Here is a 23,370-nt window from a genome sequence, read left to right on the forward strand (position 1 = left end):
TACAGCTTCTAATGTTTAATTAGTGGTATGGACCCAAGTGACCTAAGTGCTATTTATCTTAATTTAAACCTATCCATCGAGCCGCTTGCGATAATAGCTTTTAGTGTCACTGAAAGACTTGCGCCATTACATTCACTCATGCAGTAATTCTACAAGGCATATTAAATAAATTTCGGCAAGAAAACTATATGGAGCGAATATGTCAAGATACCAATTTACATAAATATATATATCAGCAATAATAATAATGAAAAGGATTATTACGAAGTGCCATAGCATTGCCTTTAATTGTTTTTATATATAAATAGCTTTGCACAGACCTACAGGTTTCAACAACACCGATTAGTAAACGTTGCAATTGCAAGCTTACTATAACACTGGCGCAGTTTCTTCGAGGATCTTTACTTCATATCCTTTGATTTAATCGTTTGAAGTTTTTCATTCATCTACTTTGCGTTGTACAATATAGAGTTGCTCGTTGAATTAGACGCGAGCTATCTTCGTTTCAAGTGTTTATTGGACAATTACTTTTATTCTTTTACTTGTTTCAGTCATTTAACTGCGGCCATGCTGGAGCATCGACTTTAGTCAAGCAAACCGACCCCAGGACTTATTCTTTGTAAGCCTAGTACTTATTCTATCGGTCTCTTTTGCCGAACCCCTAAGTTACGGGGACATAAAAACACCAGCATCTGTTGTCAAGCGATGTTGGGGGGGGGGACGAACACAGACACACAAACAAATACACACACACATATATATATATAGGTATACATATATACGACGGGATTCTTTCAGTTTCCGTCTACGAAATCCACTCACAATGCTTTGGTCGACCCGAGGCTATAGTAGAAGACACTCGCCCAAGGTGCGATGCAGTGGGTCTGAACCCGGAACCATGTGGTTGGTAACATTATTTCAAAACAATTTGTTGTTTAAATGTTTATCATTAATTAAATGTGAATTTCCTCGTCTCAAAGTTTGTTCCGTTCTAGAATTTATTACATTACCCTTAGATGGAAAAATTTGGTAAATTTCTTCTAAGCATAAGCCACATATTTTTGTTCCTGGTCTTTATGGTTTTGCAGTACAAATTCGCAATTAACAGTACAGTCATTGTTTCTGTCTTTAAGAGACCAGGTTAATTTCTTAAGACTTGTTTTGGAATATTTCATTTTTATCTCTAAAAGATAAGAGCATTAGATTCGTTGGAAAAAAAAGCAGCGTATGTAAACGAAAACAAGGACGAAAAACATACAAATACAAATAAAATACAAATAACAGGACATAACAGCTGGTGTCTTTCGACTAAGAACGAATCAAATTAAGCTGGCGTGTGTGGAAGTAAAGCTTTACGGCATGGATACAAGATTTCACAGGCACAGGGAAGAAAATAGATGTTGCACGGACAGCGGCCGAACCAAGAAAGAAAGGTCATTTATATATAATAAATTCATAAATAAAATAAAACATATGCATATATACATACATATATGTACGCACCTACCTCTACATGTATATATACATGCGTATTTGGTTACAGAACACCAAAAAAACGTCGAACACATTTTTCTTAAAAAACGAAAAAATAGAGTACAGGACATACAATACAAGGAAAATTCCCCTTCTTCAGTCGCCTTTGTTTCATCTACTCCGCGTTTCGAAGGTCAAGGCGAGACACGTCTTTAATGAAACTTTCCTTCTCGCGAAAAACAAATTAGATAAAATTTGAGATTTTTTTGCGGATGGGTAAAAATGGTAACAAAAACAGGACAGTAACGACAGTACAGAATATAAACAGTAAAAGACAGGACAAGGAAAATAACAGTAACACAGACAAGAAGGGCTATTAAGCTGAACGAGATAAAATATTACGAACGCTATATTTGAGAACGGCGATGGATCCACAGAAAATGCCGTCTACACTTGAAGGAAGCCAGGTTAGAAAGACAGTAGCAGAGCTCTTGTCGCGGGTCAACGACGGGAGGGAGGAGGAGGAGCAAGAGAAAGGGAGAGAAAAAAGGGAATGGATATATACATGTAGAGGTAGGTGCGTACATATATGCATGTTTTATTTTATTTATTAATTTATTATATGACGGAACGCACGCATCCATTTCTAAGTAAGATTGTTCTTAATATTAATAATGATGCTCACTCTTAACCTTTCTGTTCCCCCTCCCTTTCTCAGCTTTCATTCTTTCGGGTTTCCTTTTCTTCTACCTTACTGTCTCTCGCTCCCTCTCTCTCTCTCATTCTTCATTCTTTCTGATTTTCTCTACAACCATTCCCTTTTTTCTCTCCCTTTCTCTTGCTCCTCCTCCTCCCTCCCGTCGTTGACCCGCGACGAGAGTTCTGCTACTGTCTTTCCGACCTGGCTTCCTTCAAGTGTAGACGGCATTTTCTGTGGATACTTCACCGTTCTCAAATATAGCGTTCGTAATATTTTATCTCGTTCGGCTTAACAGTCCTTCTTGTCTGTGTTACTGTTATTCTCCTTCTCCTGTCTTTTATTGTTTATATTTTGTACTATCATTACAGTCCTGTTTTTGTTACCATTTTTACCCTCCGCAAAAAAATCTCAAATTTTATTTAATTTGTTTTTCGCGGGAAGGAAAAGTTCACAAAAGACGTGTCTCGCCTTGACCTTCGAAACGCGGAGTAGATGAAACAAAGGCGACTGAAGAATGTCCATTTACTTGGTTTTGTGTTTATGTTTTCGCTTCTCATTGTTTTCCTGTACTCATATATGCATGGATATATTCATGTAGAGGTAGGTGCGTGCATATATGTATGTATATATGCATATGTTTTATTTTATTTATTAATTTATTATATGACGGACGCACGCATCCATTTCTAAGTAAGATTGTTCTTTATATATATATATATATATATATATATATATACGTGTCACTAAAGTGTCAAGGAGTGCAACGTGGTACCGGCATGGCAAGAAATAAGAGTCAAAACATTCGATAAGCACAAATGCACTACCATTTTGAAATCAGCGTATGAGTTCAACGGTTTTCTTATAAGCTGACAAGGTGAATTGAATATAAATCAAGACGTGGTAAGGGCCACCGATATATATATATATATATATATATATATATATATATATAATAAATATTAGGGAATAAATCCAAATTTACAGGGAAAAAATCAGATTTAGGATTAAATCCAATTTTATAGTAAAATATTATATAATATTAATTAGAGACAAAACCACTATTTTGTAAAACAACAAGGAAAGACTTAATCAATACATAAAATTTTAATAAAATTTTTTATTTTTTACTTTTTATAAAATTTTATGTATTGATTAAGTCTTTCCTTGTTTGTTTTACAAAATAGTGGTTTTGTCTCTAATTAATATTATATATATATATATATATATATATATATATATATATTATATATATATATATAGGACCTTATAACGCTTTTGTTGAACGCATACATAATAGTTACTTTACAGTTACATGCTAAAGAACATATGAAATATATCGTCATAATATTCCTTGTGAAATATGATTATTGAAACTGAAGAAGTGTAGAACAATATCATTCTGTTGAGGCAAACGCCTAGTTTGAAAGCGTCAAGGCGAGGTAGTATTAGTCGTAACACCATCGTCATGCTTTAATATTTGCGTTATTCAAATTATGTAAAACTCACAAAGCAATATACATTTACAATAGAATAATAAATAAATAGCCATATTATTTCTACTTTCCCTGAATGAATAGTTCTAGAGAAATCGCGAGCCATGCACACCAGAATGGTCGTCACATTGACTTACTTTATGTGTATAAAAAACGTCACAACCTATTTCTTCTCCTAACTTACAACGAGTTGAGCAAAATATTGAAATATTCTTGCTAGATGTTTGATATAAATCTATATATTATGTCTTAATATAAAAACCGAATAGTATATACACTTATGATTATGATATATATATATATATATATATAGTATCATTAGAATAAGTATAATTATAATAAAGTGAGCATTTTATTGACAAAACTTTAACTACAAACTACAAATAATAGTAAATATTTCTGTAATTATAATGAAATACTTTAGATAGAAATACTAGAAAAAAATAGAAAATAAAAAGCATAGAAAGATGTTACTCATATTGGACAGTAGTTATTCGGGAAACCTGTGGAAATTGAGAGACATTATTAATCTAATTACATTGATGTCAATAACAATTAATGAATGACATCATTTGAGCCAATAGTTACGTATTCGTAAAGAGAAGTCTGCATGTTTACGCTTAAGTGGCGCTTGGACATCCTACTATATGTAAGTCTAGGATGTAAATATTTCCGTTGTGATTTGTTATTCTACCGTCGTTTTATGCCTTTAACCCCCGAACATTAGGCATGATGTTTCCTTGTGAGTAGTTTTCGGTGTGATATATATACATGTATATAAACAAACACATGCATGCAGGCTAATATCATTCCAAATCTGTACTCCACTGCGGAACGAACACATCTCATTTGTAATATATCTTACTGTTGCCGTCTCTTTTTCTTTCCAAGTGAACTAACAACGCAATGAAGATAACTAAGGTAAGTCAACTTAAATTAATATCAATTATCATATTATCTGTGTATGTGTGTATGTACTTCTAAATACATTATTTCTTACATATATTCAGCAAATAAAGGCGGCGATGTAATCGACTTAATCCGTTTGTCTATCCTTGTTTGTCCCCTCTATGTTTAGCCCCTTGTGGGTAGTAAAGAAATATATATTCAGCAACTTAAATTTGGTGGTTCAACAAATCAGAAGTCGAAACTTGATATCCAGTTATTTTGATCTCAGAAAATCTTAATTTAAGTATGAGTATAGAATCGCGCCTCCAATATATATTGCACTGTTGTCCTTAAGAGTAATTATAAATTAATAACAATTTCTTAACATTTACGTACATATAAACTTATTTCCAGAAGCTATTGTTGTGAAACACTCGCTCTAAACACAAGTAGTTTCAGATTTAGTCTAGCTGCGTGGCACACTGGGCTGGTGATTTCTACTGACCCAGGTAAGCTGACATCTGGTGAGCGAACTTAGTAGAGGGAAACTGTGAAGAATCTCGTCATATATATATATATATATTGTTTCTTATTAGGATTTTAATGCTCACTAAAATCATATATGAATAAAAATTCTTGAATGTGTTGTGTATTGTAAGCATGTTATTTAATTTATACATCATTTCATTATATTTCACCGTTCATAATTTTCAGTGATGTCTAGTAGTAATTGTAAATATATCAAGCATATCATAAATAAGGTATTAACTATTTTCATTGACATCTGATTCGATATTCTCTACAACTTTCTGCTTGTAAGAATTCAGTCTTTTGTATAAAATCTAGTTTTGGGGGGGATTAAAGGATGATAAATACATTACAAATACATATTTATTTACGCTATTTGAGCTTAATTCTTCTTTCTCTTATAGATGCTCCCCCAGATTGTAATCTTCCCAGCCTTCAATGTCATCTTGTTCGTCGCCTCGGCGTCAATTCCAAGCCAATGTGAAATACCAACATCTCTGAAAGTTCATTTCGAGAGTCTGCCCAGAGCAGACATGGGTAATAATTTTTTTCTACCAGTGGAATTTCTTCGAGCCGAAAAGATCTTGACCCCACTAAGCGATGGAAATCAAACTAGTCCAGAATCTAATGATTCTTCCGGTAACATACGTGAAAGTTCAACCTCTCCTTGGTACCTGAAAACTACCTATAATTCAACACTTTACTTTCCAACACATACTGAAGCTGTGTGTCCTTGCAATAATTGTCAGGACAGTAACCACAATCATCATTGTGCTAAAATTTTTTCTAAAATAACTGTCCTCAAACGTACACGTGAATGTGTTGGTGAACTGTGTGTATATAAACCAATTGTAATTGATGTAGCAACAGCTTGTGTATGTGCACGGAAAGTCAGATTCACAAATAAAGGAAATGAAAAACTATGAGGAAAATGAACAATGCTCAAATGGAGAGTTATTCAAGATCGCTTAAGTAGAGGACTATATGCTTAGTATATTTTGTACACATACACACACGCACACACACGCACGCATGTATGCGCACACATACATACATGCATGCATACGTACACACACATTATATATGAATATATAAAATTACCTAATTACATACACGTAACATATATGTACACAAAACACATGTATACATATACGTGCATATATACATACATGCACACGCATACATACATAGAGGCATACATACATATATACATACATACATACATATACGTACACTCACTCGTATATTATACAATGTTAAACCATTGTTTATAATGATTTCCCTCTCCTTAGATCCGATGCAATAGTAAGTACCAGTGATATACTACGACTGATTCAATCAAATATATTGTACTCGGTTAAATTTTTATCATCGTATCAGTGTATGAAACTATAATTATCCGGTGACTCAAGTTATTTGTCAGAACCACGGTAGGTTTCTTACATCGAGGTTTCCTACATCGAGCTGATATGTCTGGTTGGTTCGTGTCACAAATCCTTTTTACTCTACTCAACTATATAAAATAAATAAATGCGCCCTTTTAATGCCTAGCCAGGCTCATGGGCCCGCTTTCCCGGTTTCAATGGCGTATGTATTTCCCAGCTGGACGGGACGCCAGTCCATCGCAGCGTTACTCATTTTTGCCAGCTGAGTGGACTGGAGCAACATGAAATGATGTGTGTTGCTCAAGAACACAACGCGTCGCCCGGTCCAGGAATCGAAACCACAATCTTACGATCATGGTGCTAACACCCTAACCACTAAGCCTCCACACTCAACCATATACGCATTCTTAAAATATGTGTTTTCTTCAAGACAAATTTTTTTCTACGTACGCTGGTTTATTTATGATCTAAACCCCTTTGTACCAACATACCTGTATCCGTCCGTATTTCTCTGATACAAATTTCTATCGAAATTTCATGTTCCAAAGTGCGGAAAATTATGATAGCCTTTTCTGAAGATCTTTTCATTATTTTCAGTATTGACACGCAGTCAATCAATTTCCACAGAAATATGCTAACCGAATTGTTAATATGATAACAAGTTTTAATTCGTGAATATATAGGAGTGTCTTGAACTGCAACAAGATAGACTGTATATCCGATTTGGACCACCAAGAGTTGCAGTTAAGTTCTGATCTTTGTGGATCTTAAAATGTCTTTTGAGTCCTCCGTTACATTGACAGACCTTCTGGCATACATTGCATTGAAAGGTGTGCACCGACATTTAGGCAGAATATTTTTTTTTATTATACATATCCTTAAAAGTATATAAATGTATATTTTTACTTATATATATATATATATATATATATATATATATATATATATATATATATATATTGTTTATATGTAAATCTTATTTTATTTATATTCTTTAATTACAGATCTTTTACTTCTTATAAAAATATATATACATATATATTTATATATATAAAACACAACGCACGTGCATACAAGCACTCATACTTTTTACAATCGTATTCTCATTTTTTATAGCATGTTTATTTATATATATTTTTTATATATTTGAAATTCATATTTTGTTCATGGTAAATATTCACTTCTACTTCAATATTTATTTATTTCTTATGTAATATTAATTTTTTTTATTATTTATAACAATTTTGTATAGCCGAATGTCAATTGTAAATATATCTAAATGCATTTTATATCTCTATCAGATGCTTTTTATAATTCGTGAAACAAGAAGAGATAGTTATAAATTTGTACTATATTGTAATTTAATTTATCATTAAATGCAGCTTTCTTTGTAACCAATAAAATACATTATTAAATCAAATCTTATTTCTTTGTATTTTCACTTCAGCATGTTTTTCTTGAACTTGTTATAGTAATCTAAACTGTACCCTACTTAACTCGATGATTCGATTTAGTAATGGGCTACCAGATGTCTGAATGAATCCTTTTAACTCGTTTTATATATTTATATCATTAAGATTTTAAAATTTGTTTACATTGTTGGTGTAATAAATACATACATTTGGAAATTTTACCTCTCCTGTCCTAGAAACCTGTCCAAACGAAGTTAACCATCATCTGATAACCGCAAAAATTATATTTATGTATAATCGTTTGTAGCGATTCTAAATATGTCGACACCTTGTTTAGGTGTGATATGATTTCACAAGGAGTAATTCACCGGTAGAGATGAAAAAAAAATAATGGCGAGGAACAACGAAATCGATGAGTGTATGTAACCAAATAGATTTTAAGTATCCATTAACATAGGTTTAAAATATTTGCACATGTTCAGCAATGTCGGTATTAAATCGACCCCAGTGCTCAACGGGTACTTAACTTATCGATCCCAAAATGATGGAAGGCAAAGTTGACGCCTGTGGTATTTGAACTCAGAAAGTAAAGACGACGAAATGTCACTAAGTATCTTTGCCAGCGTGCTAATGACTCTGCCAGCTCACCATTCTAAATTTCAATCATTGACACAGCTAGTAACATCGGGGGTAGGAGCTAAATCGATTAGATCGACCCCAGTGCTCAACCAGTATTTATTTAATCGACACCAAAAGGATGGAAGGCATTTTGGGGTTCATGAACTTTCAGTTGGCTGGTTTACCTAATCCGCGTACGTTGTCACGCCTGATAATTTAGTTCTCTCTATAGCACTATGATTCTCTATACAGGAAATTAGTTTAATTAAAATAAAGAATAGAGAATATCATTTTTTAAATTATTATTTACGCAGTCATTTAATTTCCTATATTTTTCGTCTACGTGACGTTTCCACCGCTATCAGGGCGCACCTTATAATACATTATGATGCTACAATCAATCAAGGGCTTCTTCGGGATATTTTGACCGTAGGCATCAAATATAAGAAGTTAAATGACTGCATAAATTATAGTAAAAAATTGGATATTCTCTATTGTGTTTTCCTTAAACTGATACATTATTGTATATATGTATATATATATATATATATATATATATATATATATATGTGTGTGTGTGTGTGTGTGTGTGTGTGTGTGTGTGTGTGTGTGTGTGTGTGTGAGTGCGTGTGTGTAATGAATACATGTATATATAATTTAGAGAAAAAAATTTTTTTAATCAATAAAGTACAATAAATAGTAAATAGTAGTATTTACTATATACTAGTTATTGTACTTTATTGATTTTTAGAATAAGATTTTTTATAGTATGTTTTATATATGGTGTGAATAACATCTTTCTTTATTGAATTGTTTAATAGAGGTTTTCCTCTAAACTATATACATGTATGTACACACACACACACACACACACACCACACACACACACACACACACAAACACACATGTATGATACAAGTCTTTGGTGTAGCAATTGCACGCGGCTGAAGAAGGCTTTTGAACTATTTGTTATGTCGATTATGCATTGATGTAAGAATAAGTTGTTCTATAAAGCCCGAAACATATGTACCGCAACATCCTTTGTGTCCTGTTTTTTATTTATTTCATTTGATACATATATATATATATATATATATATATATATTTGCGACGGGCTTCTTTCATTTCCTGTCTACCAAATCCACTCACGACGCATTAGTCCGCCCAAGGCTATAGTAAAAGACACTTGCCCAAGTTGCCACGCAGTGGGACTGAACCCAGAACCATGTAGTTGGGAAGCACGTTTCTCACCATACAGCCACGCCTGCGCTTATATATATATATATATATATATATGTATGTGTGTGTGTGTATTCAAATATGAATTAGAATCAGTTAGAGGTATATGACCAAAATCGAACACTTATACACAAGATGTGTGTGTGTGTTGTTAGTTCGTAGGTTTGTATTTCGTTTTAGGTGTTAAAAACACCTGAAAGTAAGTCATAGGTAGGTCCCTTTTCCGGAGCAACATACATCGATGCGTATACGATTTTGCTTATATACTTCGAACATTAAACAATATACAGTTAGGCGATTTGAGAATATATTCTCTAATCGCCTAACTGTATACGCAAAATCGTATACGCATCGATGTATGTTGCTCTGGAAAAGGGACCTACCTATGACTTACTTTCAGGTGTTTTTAACACCAGGCACATTCAGCTCTATTTATACAGCTGATGAGGAATATGTTGTCTTTTAGTGAACAACTAGCAGCATAGCCCGGCGTTGCCCGGGTATGTAAGAAACTTTGTCGATAAGCAATGTCCTTTACCTTTTTACCCTTTTTTGTACTCATTGAACCATTATTTTGTAAAATGAAGCCTAAAAGGCATTAAGGCATTCAAGGCACCGTTTCCTTGCATGCATGAAGAAAATCTATGACAGTCAAAGTGCATTTTCTCGTTTTGCTTAGCACACCCAATCCAGTTCTTAAAATATCGCAGAAAAATCGGTTTGCTATGTGTGCCACATATGATGTAATTAACCGATTTTTTCCAGTAATAACGTATCCTATTGGAATTAAAAGGGCCATATAGCTCCTTGGAGCAGACATGATGCTCGCTGTGAATTTCAAAAAAATTCCTGCCAATTTGTTAAAGATATTGTCGAAAATATGTCATCTTGAATTTGAACGCGATTTCCCAAAATGGCAGGATTTTATCGATTTTTTCTGATGGTAAGGTATTGCATGGAAAACTAACGTTAGAATTAAGTTCCTTAGGGTAACATTAAGTTTCCCCATCAGTTTGGTGAAAATCGATTGCAAGTTGCGAAAACTACAACGGAAAATGTGTTGCATAGGATAAGCTTAGATTCCCGACCCCATGTCGAATTTATCGATTTTTTCAGAACTGGGGAACTTTTCAAAATTTTCGATGAGTTAGTTTTGAATTATGACATTGGGCTATGTGTGTGTCAAGTTTCATCAGAATCGGTTCAAAGCGGTAGTCAGGGTGAGAGTACAACCTGATAGACACACAGACAGACAAACTGCCTTTTATGTATACAGAGATTACTGCACACTTCTGGCAACAGTAACACTTGTGTATGAAATTCGAAAATGGCGATTGATGAAAGTTAAAAATTTATCAATAAATACGTGATTCGCTTTTCATGCTGGCACTGTGTTGTCTTTTCGAGCATGGTTGTTGTTTTCCTTTACATGATATTTATAGATCTTCTTACGACCCTTTCTAATGATTCTTTATATCTTAGTTGTAAAGGTAACACAGATGTACCAGAAAAGACCTGAACATCTTCACATTCACGAAAACCTCCTGCAAAAAAATAAGAAAGAAAATTTTCTTCTTTGAAACATAGAAGTGCAAATGAAGAGCAAAAATTCATCCTCTAATTATTTCCGACGGAAAGGAGTGTGGACAATATTTTACCAATGCAAACTGCGATCGTTTTTCAGTGTGATATATATTCCTAATATCTACACAGGTATTCTAAATATACTAGACAACAGTTACAGGACTGCATGGATATTCTACATATTGGAAAGTAAATAAAATTATTTTAAAAATACAAACTGACAGAACTAGCAACAGCATCTAGGCTATCTCCCAGTGAGATAATGAGCCTAGCAGTGCATAATTATCTTGACTTGTGAAAGAAAATAAATAATGCTAGATGGTCCCGGTGTGCTCAAGATAAACTCCGGTGTTCTCTCATTAAGCACCCCCTCCAATGTTCTCTCAAAATGGTCCAATAAATATTCTCCAGGCACTTTTCGTTAAATGACTTCACCCCCCGGTGATCTCGTGTTAAACTTTCCCGCGGTGAACTCCAGTTAAACGTTCTTTGGTGTCATTTTTATTATTTATGGTTCAGGAGGTATAATGAGTGTTTCTTTCCTTAAAACACCGTGGAGGACATGACCAAGAATTTTCAAGCTCAACAGATGATGAACAACATACATAATATGAACAAAAATGTCCTAGATTAGCATGGGATGTATGCAGTTCTAAAGGTTTCGTTGGAACAAAAATGCTGTAAATTTAAAGCATCATATATCCAAGCGATCTAACAATAGGCAGACCTTAAAAAAACAACAGAAATGGAGGCTTAAGAAATTCGACAAAATGTGTGAATAAAATCTGTATCCCACTGAAAACATAATGGGTTTCAGAGTAATGTTACCGACTAACGAGTGCAATTTACACGTTTATCAGAACGTATTTCAAAATTCTAGGTAAAATATTTTCGAAAGACTCTCTCAAACCTGCGAATGACAGAGTATGATTGTCGAAGTGCTACAATGAGTTTATTAACAGACGAAAGAAAGTTAATATGAGAGCACACAAAGACTTTACTAAGCCACTCAAATTAGTGAATGCTAACAGGTACCGTTAGGTGCTTCAGAACTCAGTAGTTGAGGATGCACATAATATTTTGTCTATATTGGAGAATATTTTCATATCTCCATTACTGAAGTTATTCAATGTTTGACATAAAGTATATAGTGGCTAAGGCCATGGTGGTGATGATTAAAAGTAGTGAATGATGGCATCATTGTCGGTGGAGTATATATGGTTAGTTAGAAGTTCTTTAGTGCACAGCAAGTAATGCGATTTGAAATGTTATCACATAAATACCACAAGACAGAGGCACGGGTGTCAACTTAGAAACGTGATGTCTCCTCCTATCTCTGCTGCTGGTATTCTAACTTAAAAACTAGGACCGTTTCCTCTTTGCTAGGAGCTCTCCGGTTTAGTAACAGCTACACACAAACATTTACATCTGAGTGATTTCATCCACTAGATACCACAATAATTGCTATACTGGCAGAATCGGTAGCACGCTAAGCAATATGCCTGGCGGCATTTCGTCCATCTCTACGTTCTGAGCTCAAATGCCGCCGGGATCGACTTCATCTTTCATCCTTTCGGGGTCGATAAAATAAGTGCCAGTTGAGTACTGGGCTCGATCTTATCAACTTAGCCGCTCCTCTCAAGTTACTTGACCTTTGCCAAAATTTAAAACCAATAATTACAACGGCCGTACTCAGTATATTTCTTCGTAGAACATCGGTACTCACAACTCTCTCACAGCATATCTTTTCCCGGCAGTTGACTAGAAATGCTAACTGCATCAGTCGCAAGAGGAACTCTTCCTGTATGATAATCGCCAGTCTTGGGACGCCTGTGAAGTTTATGGCACGCATATAAACCGTAGCAACTGTGACCCGTACTGTATCCATTATTTGTGGATATAACGTCGTTGAAACAAATAAACAAATTATAATAGATATTTCTTGCTTACTTTAAGTCCTCCCACTTTGTACAACTCGAAACAGTCTTCTCACTTGTTAGTTCCATCTGTTACAACAATCAATTAATTTATTCGCTTTACATTGTTTCATGTCATGTCGCATTTCCTCTGCCTCTACTGGTTTTCAAGACTTATATAAGTAAATCTAGGACAGCTGATAACATTTGAAAAAGGTATCACTTTGAGGAACGAACCCCCTCGGGTTTCATTCGTAAAATATCGTATTGCTTTCCTCGATTTTTCAATTTCCAACTGAACAATCTGTATAATGAAGAAACTAGCAGTAAGTAAACTTAAGCTAATTACCTCATCTTATGCATTTCAGAATATGTTTACATACATACATACATACATACATACATACATACATACATACATACATATATATGTCGTACGTACTGTGTCATACGTACTCAAGCGTTCTCATCAGATGCTTCCTCGACGTCATTTTGTCTAATTTCATACAGACGTACGGAGTATTCTTTTAAACCCTGTTTTAAAACACCATAGCCCACTCGAATAGGGAGTCGTTGCATACGTTGCCTCCTGTATCCCACGGTTGCAGGCCTGGCTGTGCAGTAAGAAGCTATCTCCTCAGCCACATAGTTCCGGGTTCAGACGGAAACTGAAAGAAGCTCGTAGTGTATAAATATGTACAATATCTATGTGTGTATCTTTGTGTCTGTGTTCGTCCCCACCATCGCTTGATAATCGGCGTAGTTGTGTTTATGTTCCCATAACTTAGCGGTTCAACATGCAAGTCCGATAGAATAAGTACGAGGCTAAAAATTACTGTCCTGGCGTCGATTTGTTCCACAAGTACTGCTCAGCTGTATGCCTCAGTATGGCTGAACATGTAAAAGATAAATAAAAAAAATGCAAGTTGATGTTTACAATCCTTTAGGATACTAGCAAATATTGTGTCAGGGCCTGCTGCTAAATCGAATTTAATTTAATTAATTATCGCAGTGATTTCAGTAGTGCTGAGCGTTATATCTGGGGGGATTTGTTAGGATTTACATAATCAATATGGCCTACTTAGATCTCACCGAAATCACTTTAGATCAACCAGTATTGCTTCTGTAAAACTTCCAAAGATTGAGAAAAGAACCTTTTTAGAAAGTCGAAAGACACTAATCTTTGGGAAGAGCTTTCACAAAATATGTGTAGGCTTTGCTTCTATAAATGTGCAAGCGCTTTCCGTTCTTAACGTTTCCAAGCACTTCTAAAAAATGATATTTTCTTAATCTTAACTCTCTGAGAAAAACATCCTCTCTCCAAATATTATAACTGTATCAAGGAATTTTCAAAACACGCTAAATATACATGTTTATATATATATATATATATACACACACCTGACTAATCACATAAATGTGAAACGAGGTGGGAACAATCAGTACCCGAATAACAGAGGTCGAGTGATATGGTTTATTATTAAAACTGCAAAAACGGCATTGTTATATTTTGTGATGTTATTGCAGATTTTTATAACACACGCACACACACACACACACGCACACTTATACACACACACATAACAAATTTAGTCCCTCCTAGTGAATGTAGTTAGTAGACTGAATCACACCCACTTACACACAGACACACATGCACACATGCACACATACGTATACATATGTATACAAGTATACATGTTATGTATGCGTGCGCGCATATACTTGTCTTTGGGTTTATGTTTCTCTCCTACCTCCGGTTGACGACGGGTGTTACTTTGTTTTAGCTTGGTAACTTAGCAGTTCAACAAAATAAACTTACAAAATAAGTACCAGACTTAAACAAAATAAGTGAAAGTTGATTTGTTCGACTATAGCCCCCAAAGAGGGCTCAGTCCAATGATTGAAACAAGTGAAAGATAAGAGATAATAAAAATCGGTTTCGTTTTCCCTTTCTACTTAGAACATATCCCGACTGCTTTACTAATGGACTCATAAAATATAGTTTAAGTATATATTTGTGACATATCTTTTTTCTTTCTGAACTATTTAACTTACCATTGATCATTCATTGCATCCTCAGAGGCAAGTCTCTGTAATGTAGACTCTCATAAAATGACTTATGTTTATAAACAACACATTCTTGTTAAGTCTTTTATTTTTCCTTTATCATGATATGGTGTGATATATTTCCTTATCATATGTATCTTTCGCACAGATTGCTGCCCAGATTGTAATTCTCCTTTTCAACTACAACTTTGATGTATCTGCAAAAAAAATGGTATGTAAAAAACGCGATGACTCGAAAGTGTCATATGAACGTCTGTTTGTGAAATCCATTGGCCACAATTTCTTTGTACCGCCTTCGATGGTTCCCAAAGATTTCTGCGATCCACCTATTAATGCTGGAATAAAAACCTGCTCGCAATTTCTCCGTTCTAACAAAATATCCAGCCAAAGATCAGCCTGTCCTTGGTACACGACCATTATTCACGATCCGACAGTTTTCCCTTCCCGTCGAACTGAAGCAGTGTGCCGCTGTGATGTCTGCATGGACTTCTCCCTTAATGCCAAATGTGTAACTGTGTTCGCTAAAATGACTTTCCTCAAACGTTCAGATGAATGTATTGATGGACTGTATTTGTATACCCCATTGGTGATAAACGTGGCCGTTGCTTGCGCGTGCGCGACGAAAAACGACCAGGATGATAATTCTTCGATATATGATTATGGTTATGATACTGATTATTATATCTGAACAAACGGTATAACGGCTATTCTAAGCTGCGTATAATGCGAAGTTTGTTTATCTGATTACAGAGACAGAACGACACACACACACACGTAACTATAATGTATTTGAAACATTTTTGACACGTATCAGAAATTATTCTTTTATCACTTCTTCAATGCATGCAAATTGATTTTTAAAACATATTGTCGATATTTTTGCCGTTAGCACGTATCATAAGATAAATAGTATTCGATAAGAAAAAATAATAATAAAGACAAAAGCCACCATAATTGTTTTGCTCTTGAACACAAATATATTCTCCTTTTCAAAATTGATTTCGTCTAGTGCAATGGCAGTTGTTTATTACAAATGTAATTTTTTTTTTCGAGCAAACTTGCGCTGAAAACTCGGTGATAACAGCTCGCAGCAAAAGCAGTTATATAGAATTCAATAAACTATTGGCTTGTCCGGAAAGTTTGTGCCGATTTTTAAAGGAAAGAAAAAGGTCAATAAATACTTGCCTTTACATTTTTAATCAACCAAATATGAATCATTTTGTTGCACAATGCGTCTCCATCTTTCCTTAACTTTGAAATACCCTCTTCACAGAACTGAGGTGGTTTCATGGCAAAGAATTCATCAAGGTATCTTTTTACGTCATCCAAGGAATTGAAATTTTTGCCATTAACACTGTTCTGCAGAGACCTGAATAAATGGAAATCCGAAGGTGCAATATCTGGTGAATATGGAGGGTGGGATAACACATCTCAGCCGAGGTGCAGCAATTTTTGTCTGGTTCCCAAAGCATCAAGTGCCGAAAATGCACTTTCTTATCTTTTAAAGGGTTACAGAATTAACACAGGTTATTGGAACATATATCTTCTTTCACGAAAAGATAGCTTAAACTGTGATCTAAATAGAGGTGTAGTCAAATCCTATTTTATGGACTCAACCATGTTCTAAAATAAGTCGAAAGGTAAGCTACTATAAATTGGCACGAACTTTCCGGACAACCCAATACACTATTTGCCGACAGTTTACTTCATTGGTGCAAGTGATCAATATTTAAAACCTGAAGGTTACCCAGAAAATCGTTATTCTAAAAATTTGTTTTTTTAGAAACTATATTATTTTCTTCGTTTCTTTAGTTTGCTGAAATTACAGGATTAATTGCATTTCAGAGGTACAGCTTCAAATGTTTAATTAGTGGTATGGACCCAAGTGACCTAAGTGCTATTTTTCTTAATCTAAACCTATCCGTCGAACCGCTTGCGATGATAGCTTTTAGTGTCACTGAAAGACTTGCGCCATTACATTCACTCATGCAGTAATTCTACAAGGCATATTGAATAAATTTCGGCAAGAAAACTATATGGAGCGAATATGTCAAGATACCAATTTACATAAATATATATATCAACAATAATAATAATGAAAAGGATTATTACGAAGTGCCATAGCATTGCCTTTAATTGTTTTTATATATAAATAGCTTTGCACAGACCTACAGGTTTCAACAACACCGATTAGTAAACGTTGCAATTGCTAGCGTGTGTGGAACTGGCGCAGTTTCTTCGAGGATCTTTACTCTCATATCCTTCGATTTAATCGTTTGAAGTTTTTCATTCATCTACTTTGCGTTGTACAATATAGAGTTACTCGTTGAATTAGACGCGAGCTATCTTCGTTTCAAGTTTTTATTGGACAATTACTTTTATTCTTTTACTTGTTTCAGTCATTTAACTGCGGCTATGCTGGAGCATCGACTTTAGTCAAGCAAATCGACCCCAGGACTTATTCTTCGTAAGCCTAGTACTTATTCTATCGGCCTCTTTTGCCGAACCCCTAAGTTACGGGGATATAAAATCACCAGCATCTGTTGTCAAGCGATGTGGGGGGGGGGGGTGACGAACACAGACACACAAACAAATACACACACACACATATATATATATATACATATACATAAATACGACGGGATTCTTTCAATTTCCGTCTACGAAATCCACTCACAAGGCTTTGGTCGACCGGAGGCTATAGTAGAAGACACTCGCCCAAGGTGCGATGCAGTGGGTCTGAACCCGGAACCATGTGGTTGGTAACATTATTTCAAAACAATTTGTTGTTTAAATGTTTATCATTAATTTATACTGAGCAAATGTGAATTTCCTCATCTCAAAGTTTCCGCATCTCAAAGTTTGTTCCGTTCTAGAATTTATTACATTACCCTTAGACGGAAAAATTTGGTAAATTTCTTCTAAGCATAAGCCACATATTTTTGTTCCTGGTCTTTATGGTTTTGCAGTACAAATTCGCAATTAACAGTACAGTCATTGTTTCTGTCTTTAAGAGACCAGGTTAATTTCTTAAGACTTGTTTTGGAATATTTCATTTTTATCTCTAAATGAACTCAAATGATTTGCTAGTCTCCTCTTGGAAATTATTGATGTCGTACTAATGTAAAAGTATTCATGTACCTCAGATGTAACTCTGCATCTATATATTATATTTTTAGCCTCACACTTATTTTTCACATTACAAGATTCCCGTTTAGAACAATGAAAAGGCATATTTAAAAAAAATTCTCTCAGGTTTCCTTTAATTTGATAATTCATTGTAAAATCAAATTCATTGACACCAAGTTCTTTATTACTATTCACTGTTAGATAACGTTATCTTTGTTGTATTTCGAGTTGATTTGTTTTTATTCGATTCAGCGTTACTATGTTAAATTAGGTTGTTTTCCTTTCGGCAACTTTTAAATTGTTAGCGTATACATATATACAAGCTCAAACGCTTATATATATATATATACATATATACACATATATCTGTGTATATATTTGTATATGAATTATATGTGTATGCACACAAATTTATATACTTTTTACTTATATATACATGGGTATATATATGTGTATATATACAGATGGAATACAAAGGTATTGGCTAAAGAACTTTACACAGCTGCATGAAAGAATAGCTGCACAACTGTATGACTGCCTTCAGCAAGGTCATGTCCCTATCGGATGATAAGCGGACGAACTTTGTTATGTATCAAGAAGTCTTTGAAACTTGAACGGTAACTTGGCATCAAACTTTCGACCTATAACTTGTTGACTACTTAAGTGGAAGCTCATGACTGATGTCTTAGCGGAAATGTTATATAATCATCTGAAGAGTAACAATTTACATTCAGAAGAACAGAAAGGTTGCAGAAAAGAAAGTAGGGCACAAAAGACCACGTATTAATTGATAACATGAAAATTAGAACTTGTAGATGCTGATTGATGGGACTAAACGTAACATGGTTACTGTATAAGAAAGCATATGACATGGTACCGTACAATGAGCATATTTGAAATGGCAGAAAATATGGGAGAAATTGCTGAATGAAAGTGTGAACATTGGAATAGTAAATTGATTTTATATATACGACGGGCTTCTTTCAGTTTCCGTCTACCAAATCCACTCACAAGGATTTGGTCGGCCCGAGGCTATAGTAGAAGACACTTGCCCAAGGTGCCACGCAGTGGGACGGAACCCGGAACCATGTGGTTGGTAAGCAAGCTACTTACTACACAGCCACTCCTACGCATGAAAGTGTATACAAATGAAAAAAAAGCCTACTACAATATCTACAGAACAACGCAGAGAAATCACTAAACACTGGTAATAAAGAACAGGTGATCAAATGTAGAATAGAAGAAACGGTAAAAAAAATGAAATTCAAAGAGAGCATTTTAAACAGATTGCAAAGAAACCTTTGCATAATCAGATTTGGAAAGCAATTGAGGATGTATGTGAAACAAAACGCTTCACTTCGTTACAGAAAGGACAATTAAAAAAACAAAAAACAAAACAGAAAGCCTAATTATAGCAACGAAAAATCAAGCGATCAAAATAAACTTGAGAAAATATGAATATAGAGTGAAGATTTCAGAAAAAAGTAGAGTCTGAGGAATTTGGAATGAGACAGTGGCACAAACTGTTGCAAAATGTCCCAAGTTGGCACAGAGAGAATATAAAAAATGAAGGCATGACCAAGTTGTGAAAATTTCACTCTGGAAGCTTTGTAAGAAATGTGGATTTGAAGCTGGAACAACATGGTGTATTAATTGAATCGAAAGTTTGATGGAGTTGAAGAAATGCAAAGATCTATGGGATTTTCCTATTCAGACATATAAAAAGATAGAAAACCAAAAACCAGACATAACAATAATACACAAAGAAATGTGAAGTTTGCTTACTAATTCAATCCGTCATGTCTGCTTTATTCCGCCATTCTAAAGAAAGAGTATGAAAAACACAAAAAATGCAATCTCTTAAAATTGGAAATTGCAGGAATTTGGAGAATAAAACCTGTAAATTATGTGCCCGTAATAACTGGTACATTGGTGCAAAGGTATAGACAACGGTTGAATTAGATTGGCATAGGATGTCCTGTAGAGTTTCTATAGAAAGTTTGCCACTTAGCGACAGGAAAGTTTCTGAGGGCTTTAAGTAATTGAGAGATTATTGAACGCTTGTGGATACTTAACGCTACAGGTCGTAACACAGTGCCCACACAATTTCTACCAGGAATAAGAACGAACCCGAGTCAAATCACAAATGATGATGATGGTGATGATGATGATAATGATGATGATGACGACGATGATGATGATGATGATGATGATGATGATGATGATGATTATGATGATAGTAATAATAATAACTAGCCGGACCCGTGAAAAATACACGGAAAACAAAAAATGTAAGCATCGGTAAACAGTGTACTGGTACCATGGGAACTGTTTGTATATTATGACTGTCTGTCTTTACGTCTTGAGTTCAAATTCTGTCGAGGTCGACTTTGTCTTTCGTCCTTTCGGGGTTGATGAATTAAGGAGCGGTTGTGTACTGGGGGTCGATCTAATCAACTGCTCCGCCTTCAGGCCTAGAAAATTATATTGTGACAATTACAGAATATAGAATGTAATGTAACACCAATGACTATATAATCCAACCAAAATATACAAAGGTAAACGGAATTACTATTCAGCTTTAAAATACATGCAACATATTCAAAGAACCTTCTTGGTTTAGTGGTACAGAAAGTTTCTCAGGTATTCTTTTACTTGTTTCAGTCATTTGACGGTGGCCATGCTGGAGCACCACACTTTAGTCAAAGAAATTGACTCCTGGACTTATTCCCTGTAAGCCTGGTGCTTATTCTATCCGTCTCTTCTGCTGAACAGCTAAATTACTAGGACGCAAACGTACCAACATCGGTTGCCAAGCAATGGTGGTGGTGGTGGGACAGACACACACACACACACACACATACATACATACATACATACATATATATGAGGGGCTTGGAGGTAGTGGTGATGCTGGTTGGTGCAATTTTGTGGTTTGCTGGTATGCCGAGAGAGATTCAGCGGGCCCCAAACTGGTTCCCCGATCTTAAAGGTGTAATATTGATGTGTAATGATGACACATCAACAAATGAGCCAGAAATTCTAACTTAAAATATTTAGAAAGTAAAAGACAACGTTGTATTCCGAAGCCAAAAGATGTTTTTTTTAGCGGATATGTAATTTTATAATGAAATCGGGAATCCGGGCCCATGAGCCTGGCTAGGCTTTAAAAGGGCGCATTTATTTATTTTATACATTACGTAGATCAGCAAGTTGGATAACACTTCTAACTACATACATATAAAAATATTTCCATCAATTTTTTTCATACATTCAAAATGCATCAACTGCGGAATATGTACGTAATGGAAACATTTCCTATCGCATATTACACAAACCAGAAAGTTACTCATTAAAACTTTACGCATTAAAAGGCGGCGAGCTGGCAGAATCGTTAGCACGCCGGGCGAAATGCTTAGCGGTATTTCGACTGCCGCTACGAGCTGAGTTCAAATTCCGCCAAGGTCGACTGCCTTTCATCCTTTCGGGGAAAATAAATTAAGTACCAGTTACGCACTGGGGTCGATGTAATCGACTCAATCCGTTTGTCTGTCCTTGTTTGGCCCCTCTGTGTTTAGCCCTTTGTGGATAGTAAAGAAATAGGTATTTCGACTGCCCCTTCGAGCTGAGTTAAAATTCCGCTGAAGTCGACTTTACCTTTCATCCTTTCGGGGTCGATTAAACAAGTACCAGTTACGCACTGGCGGTTGATGTAATCGACTTAATCCCTTTGTCTGTTCTTGTTTGTCTTCTCTATGTTTAGCCTCTTGTGGGTAATAAAAAAATAAGAAACTTACGCATTAAAATATTTTAAAGTATAAAAACTTGGTTTGGTTTCATTATTACAGTTATATATATATTAATTGACTCTCTGTCTGATGAAATTCAGATATGAAATTTCTATCTAATTGATATAAGCAGATAAAACATGTGTAATTTCGAAGAAATTGTACCCCATCAAATTCTCTAACTTTCTGTGTGTATGTGTAAAACCATAAAACAATATACAGAGTCCAGAACTTTTATTAGTTATATGTAATAGCAGCCAAGATAATGCAATGCGTATTTATACAACTGATGCGGAAGGTCTTGGCATCTATACAAAAACTGTCATTGAAGTCACGCAATTGCTGTACGTTCATTCGTTCCAAATCTCATGAGCTGTGCTTTGAAGAATGTTAAGATTTTTCTATAAAGGCGGAACTGACTATTACAAACATAAACAATGCGTTGGCGCCGCGTTGCTTATATCTATGCTTGTTTTTGTCAAGTGTATACAAATTAACGAATATCCTGCATATTTTTAATTGATTCGTTATAATTCGTCGTTATAGAATAGTGTTTTCGGTATCACAAACAGCAAAATATATCCGAGTTATTTTCACCTTCACTAGACTTTCTCGAAAAATAAGAGAAACATTACGAATCCGGTTGTCAACTGAGTCTATCATAATGACCAAACCGCTGACATTCGTTGGCACGTGTAGTAGTTTCCTGAACCTGGTGGTTATTGTGAAAGAAGTGGTATCGTGGACAAAGTGGAAAATTTTGAGAACAAAGCTTTTCAATACAAGATATACATTCATAGAAAAACTGAGAAGATAAGGGCATCGAAGGAACCGTATTCTTCCAGTGATGTCCAAAAAGTTGCGCGAAAATTGTGAAATGAAATCTCTACAGATGTGTCAGCCGCAGTTCGTGCCTGCACATCATCTCCCACTGCATCACGTGACTGTTCATGGTAAGAATAAATATATGGCATTAAAGTAATTCTAGTTTGTAAATATTGATAAAACTTGCACAGGATCATGGGATTTTTGTTACTCTTGTTGAATATACTCTTTACTCTTTTACTCTTTTACTTGTTTCAGTCATTTGACTGCGGCCATGCTGGAGCACCGCCTTTAATCGAGCAACTCGACCCCGGGACTTATTCTT

At 35.0% G+C, this 23,370-nt stretch overlaps 2 protein-coding genes across 2 annotated transcripts in view; one reads left to right on the top strand and one right to left on the bottom strand.

Annotated features, from left to right (window-relative positions):
- The window catches only part of LOC115222907 (interleukin 17-like protein), a 205,360-nt gene that overhangs the window by 135,328 nt on the left and 46,662 nt on the right, over positions 1 to 23,370 (bottom strand). The window lies entirely within an intron of this gene.
- On the top strand, positions 4,565 to 6,068 carry LOC115223181. Its single transcript, XM_029793668.2, has 2 exons — positions 4,565 to 4,587; positions 5,487 to 6,068. The coding sequence occupies exons 1-2, from the start codon at positions 4,573 to 4,575 to the stop codon at positions 6,006 to 6,008; spliced, it is 537 nt and encodes a 178-aa protein (XP_029649528.1). The 5' UTR covers positions 4,565 to 4,572; the 3' UTR covers positions 6,009 to 6,068.

The sequence above is a fragment of the Octopus sinensis genome, linkage group LG1 (assembly GCF_006345805.1).
Source record: "Octopus sinensis linkage group LG1, ASM634580v1, whole genome shotgun sequence".
NCBI lineage: Eukaryota > Metazoa > Mollusca > Cephalopoda > Octopoda > Octopodidae > Octopus > Octopus sinensis.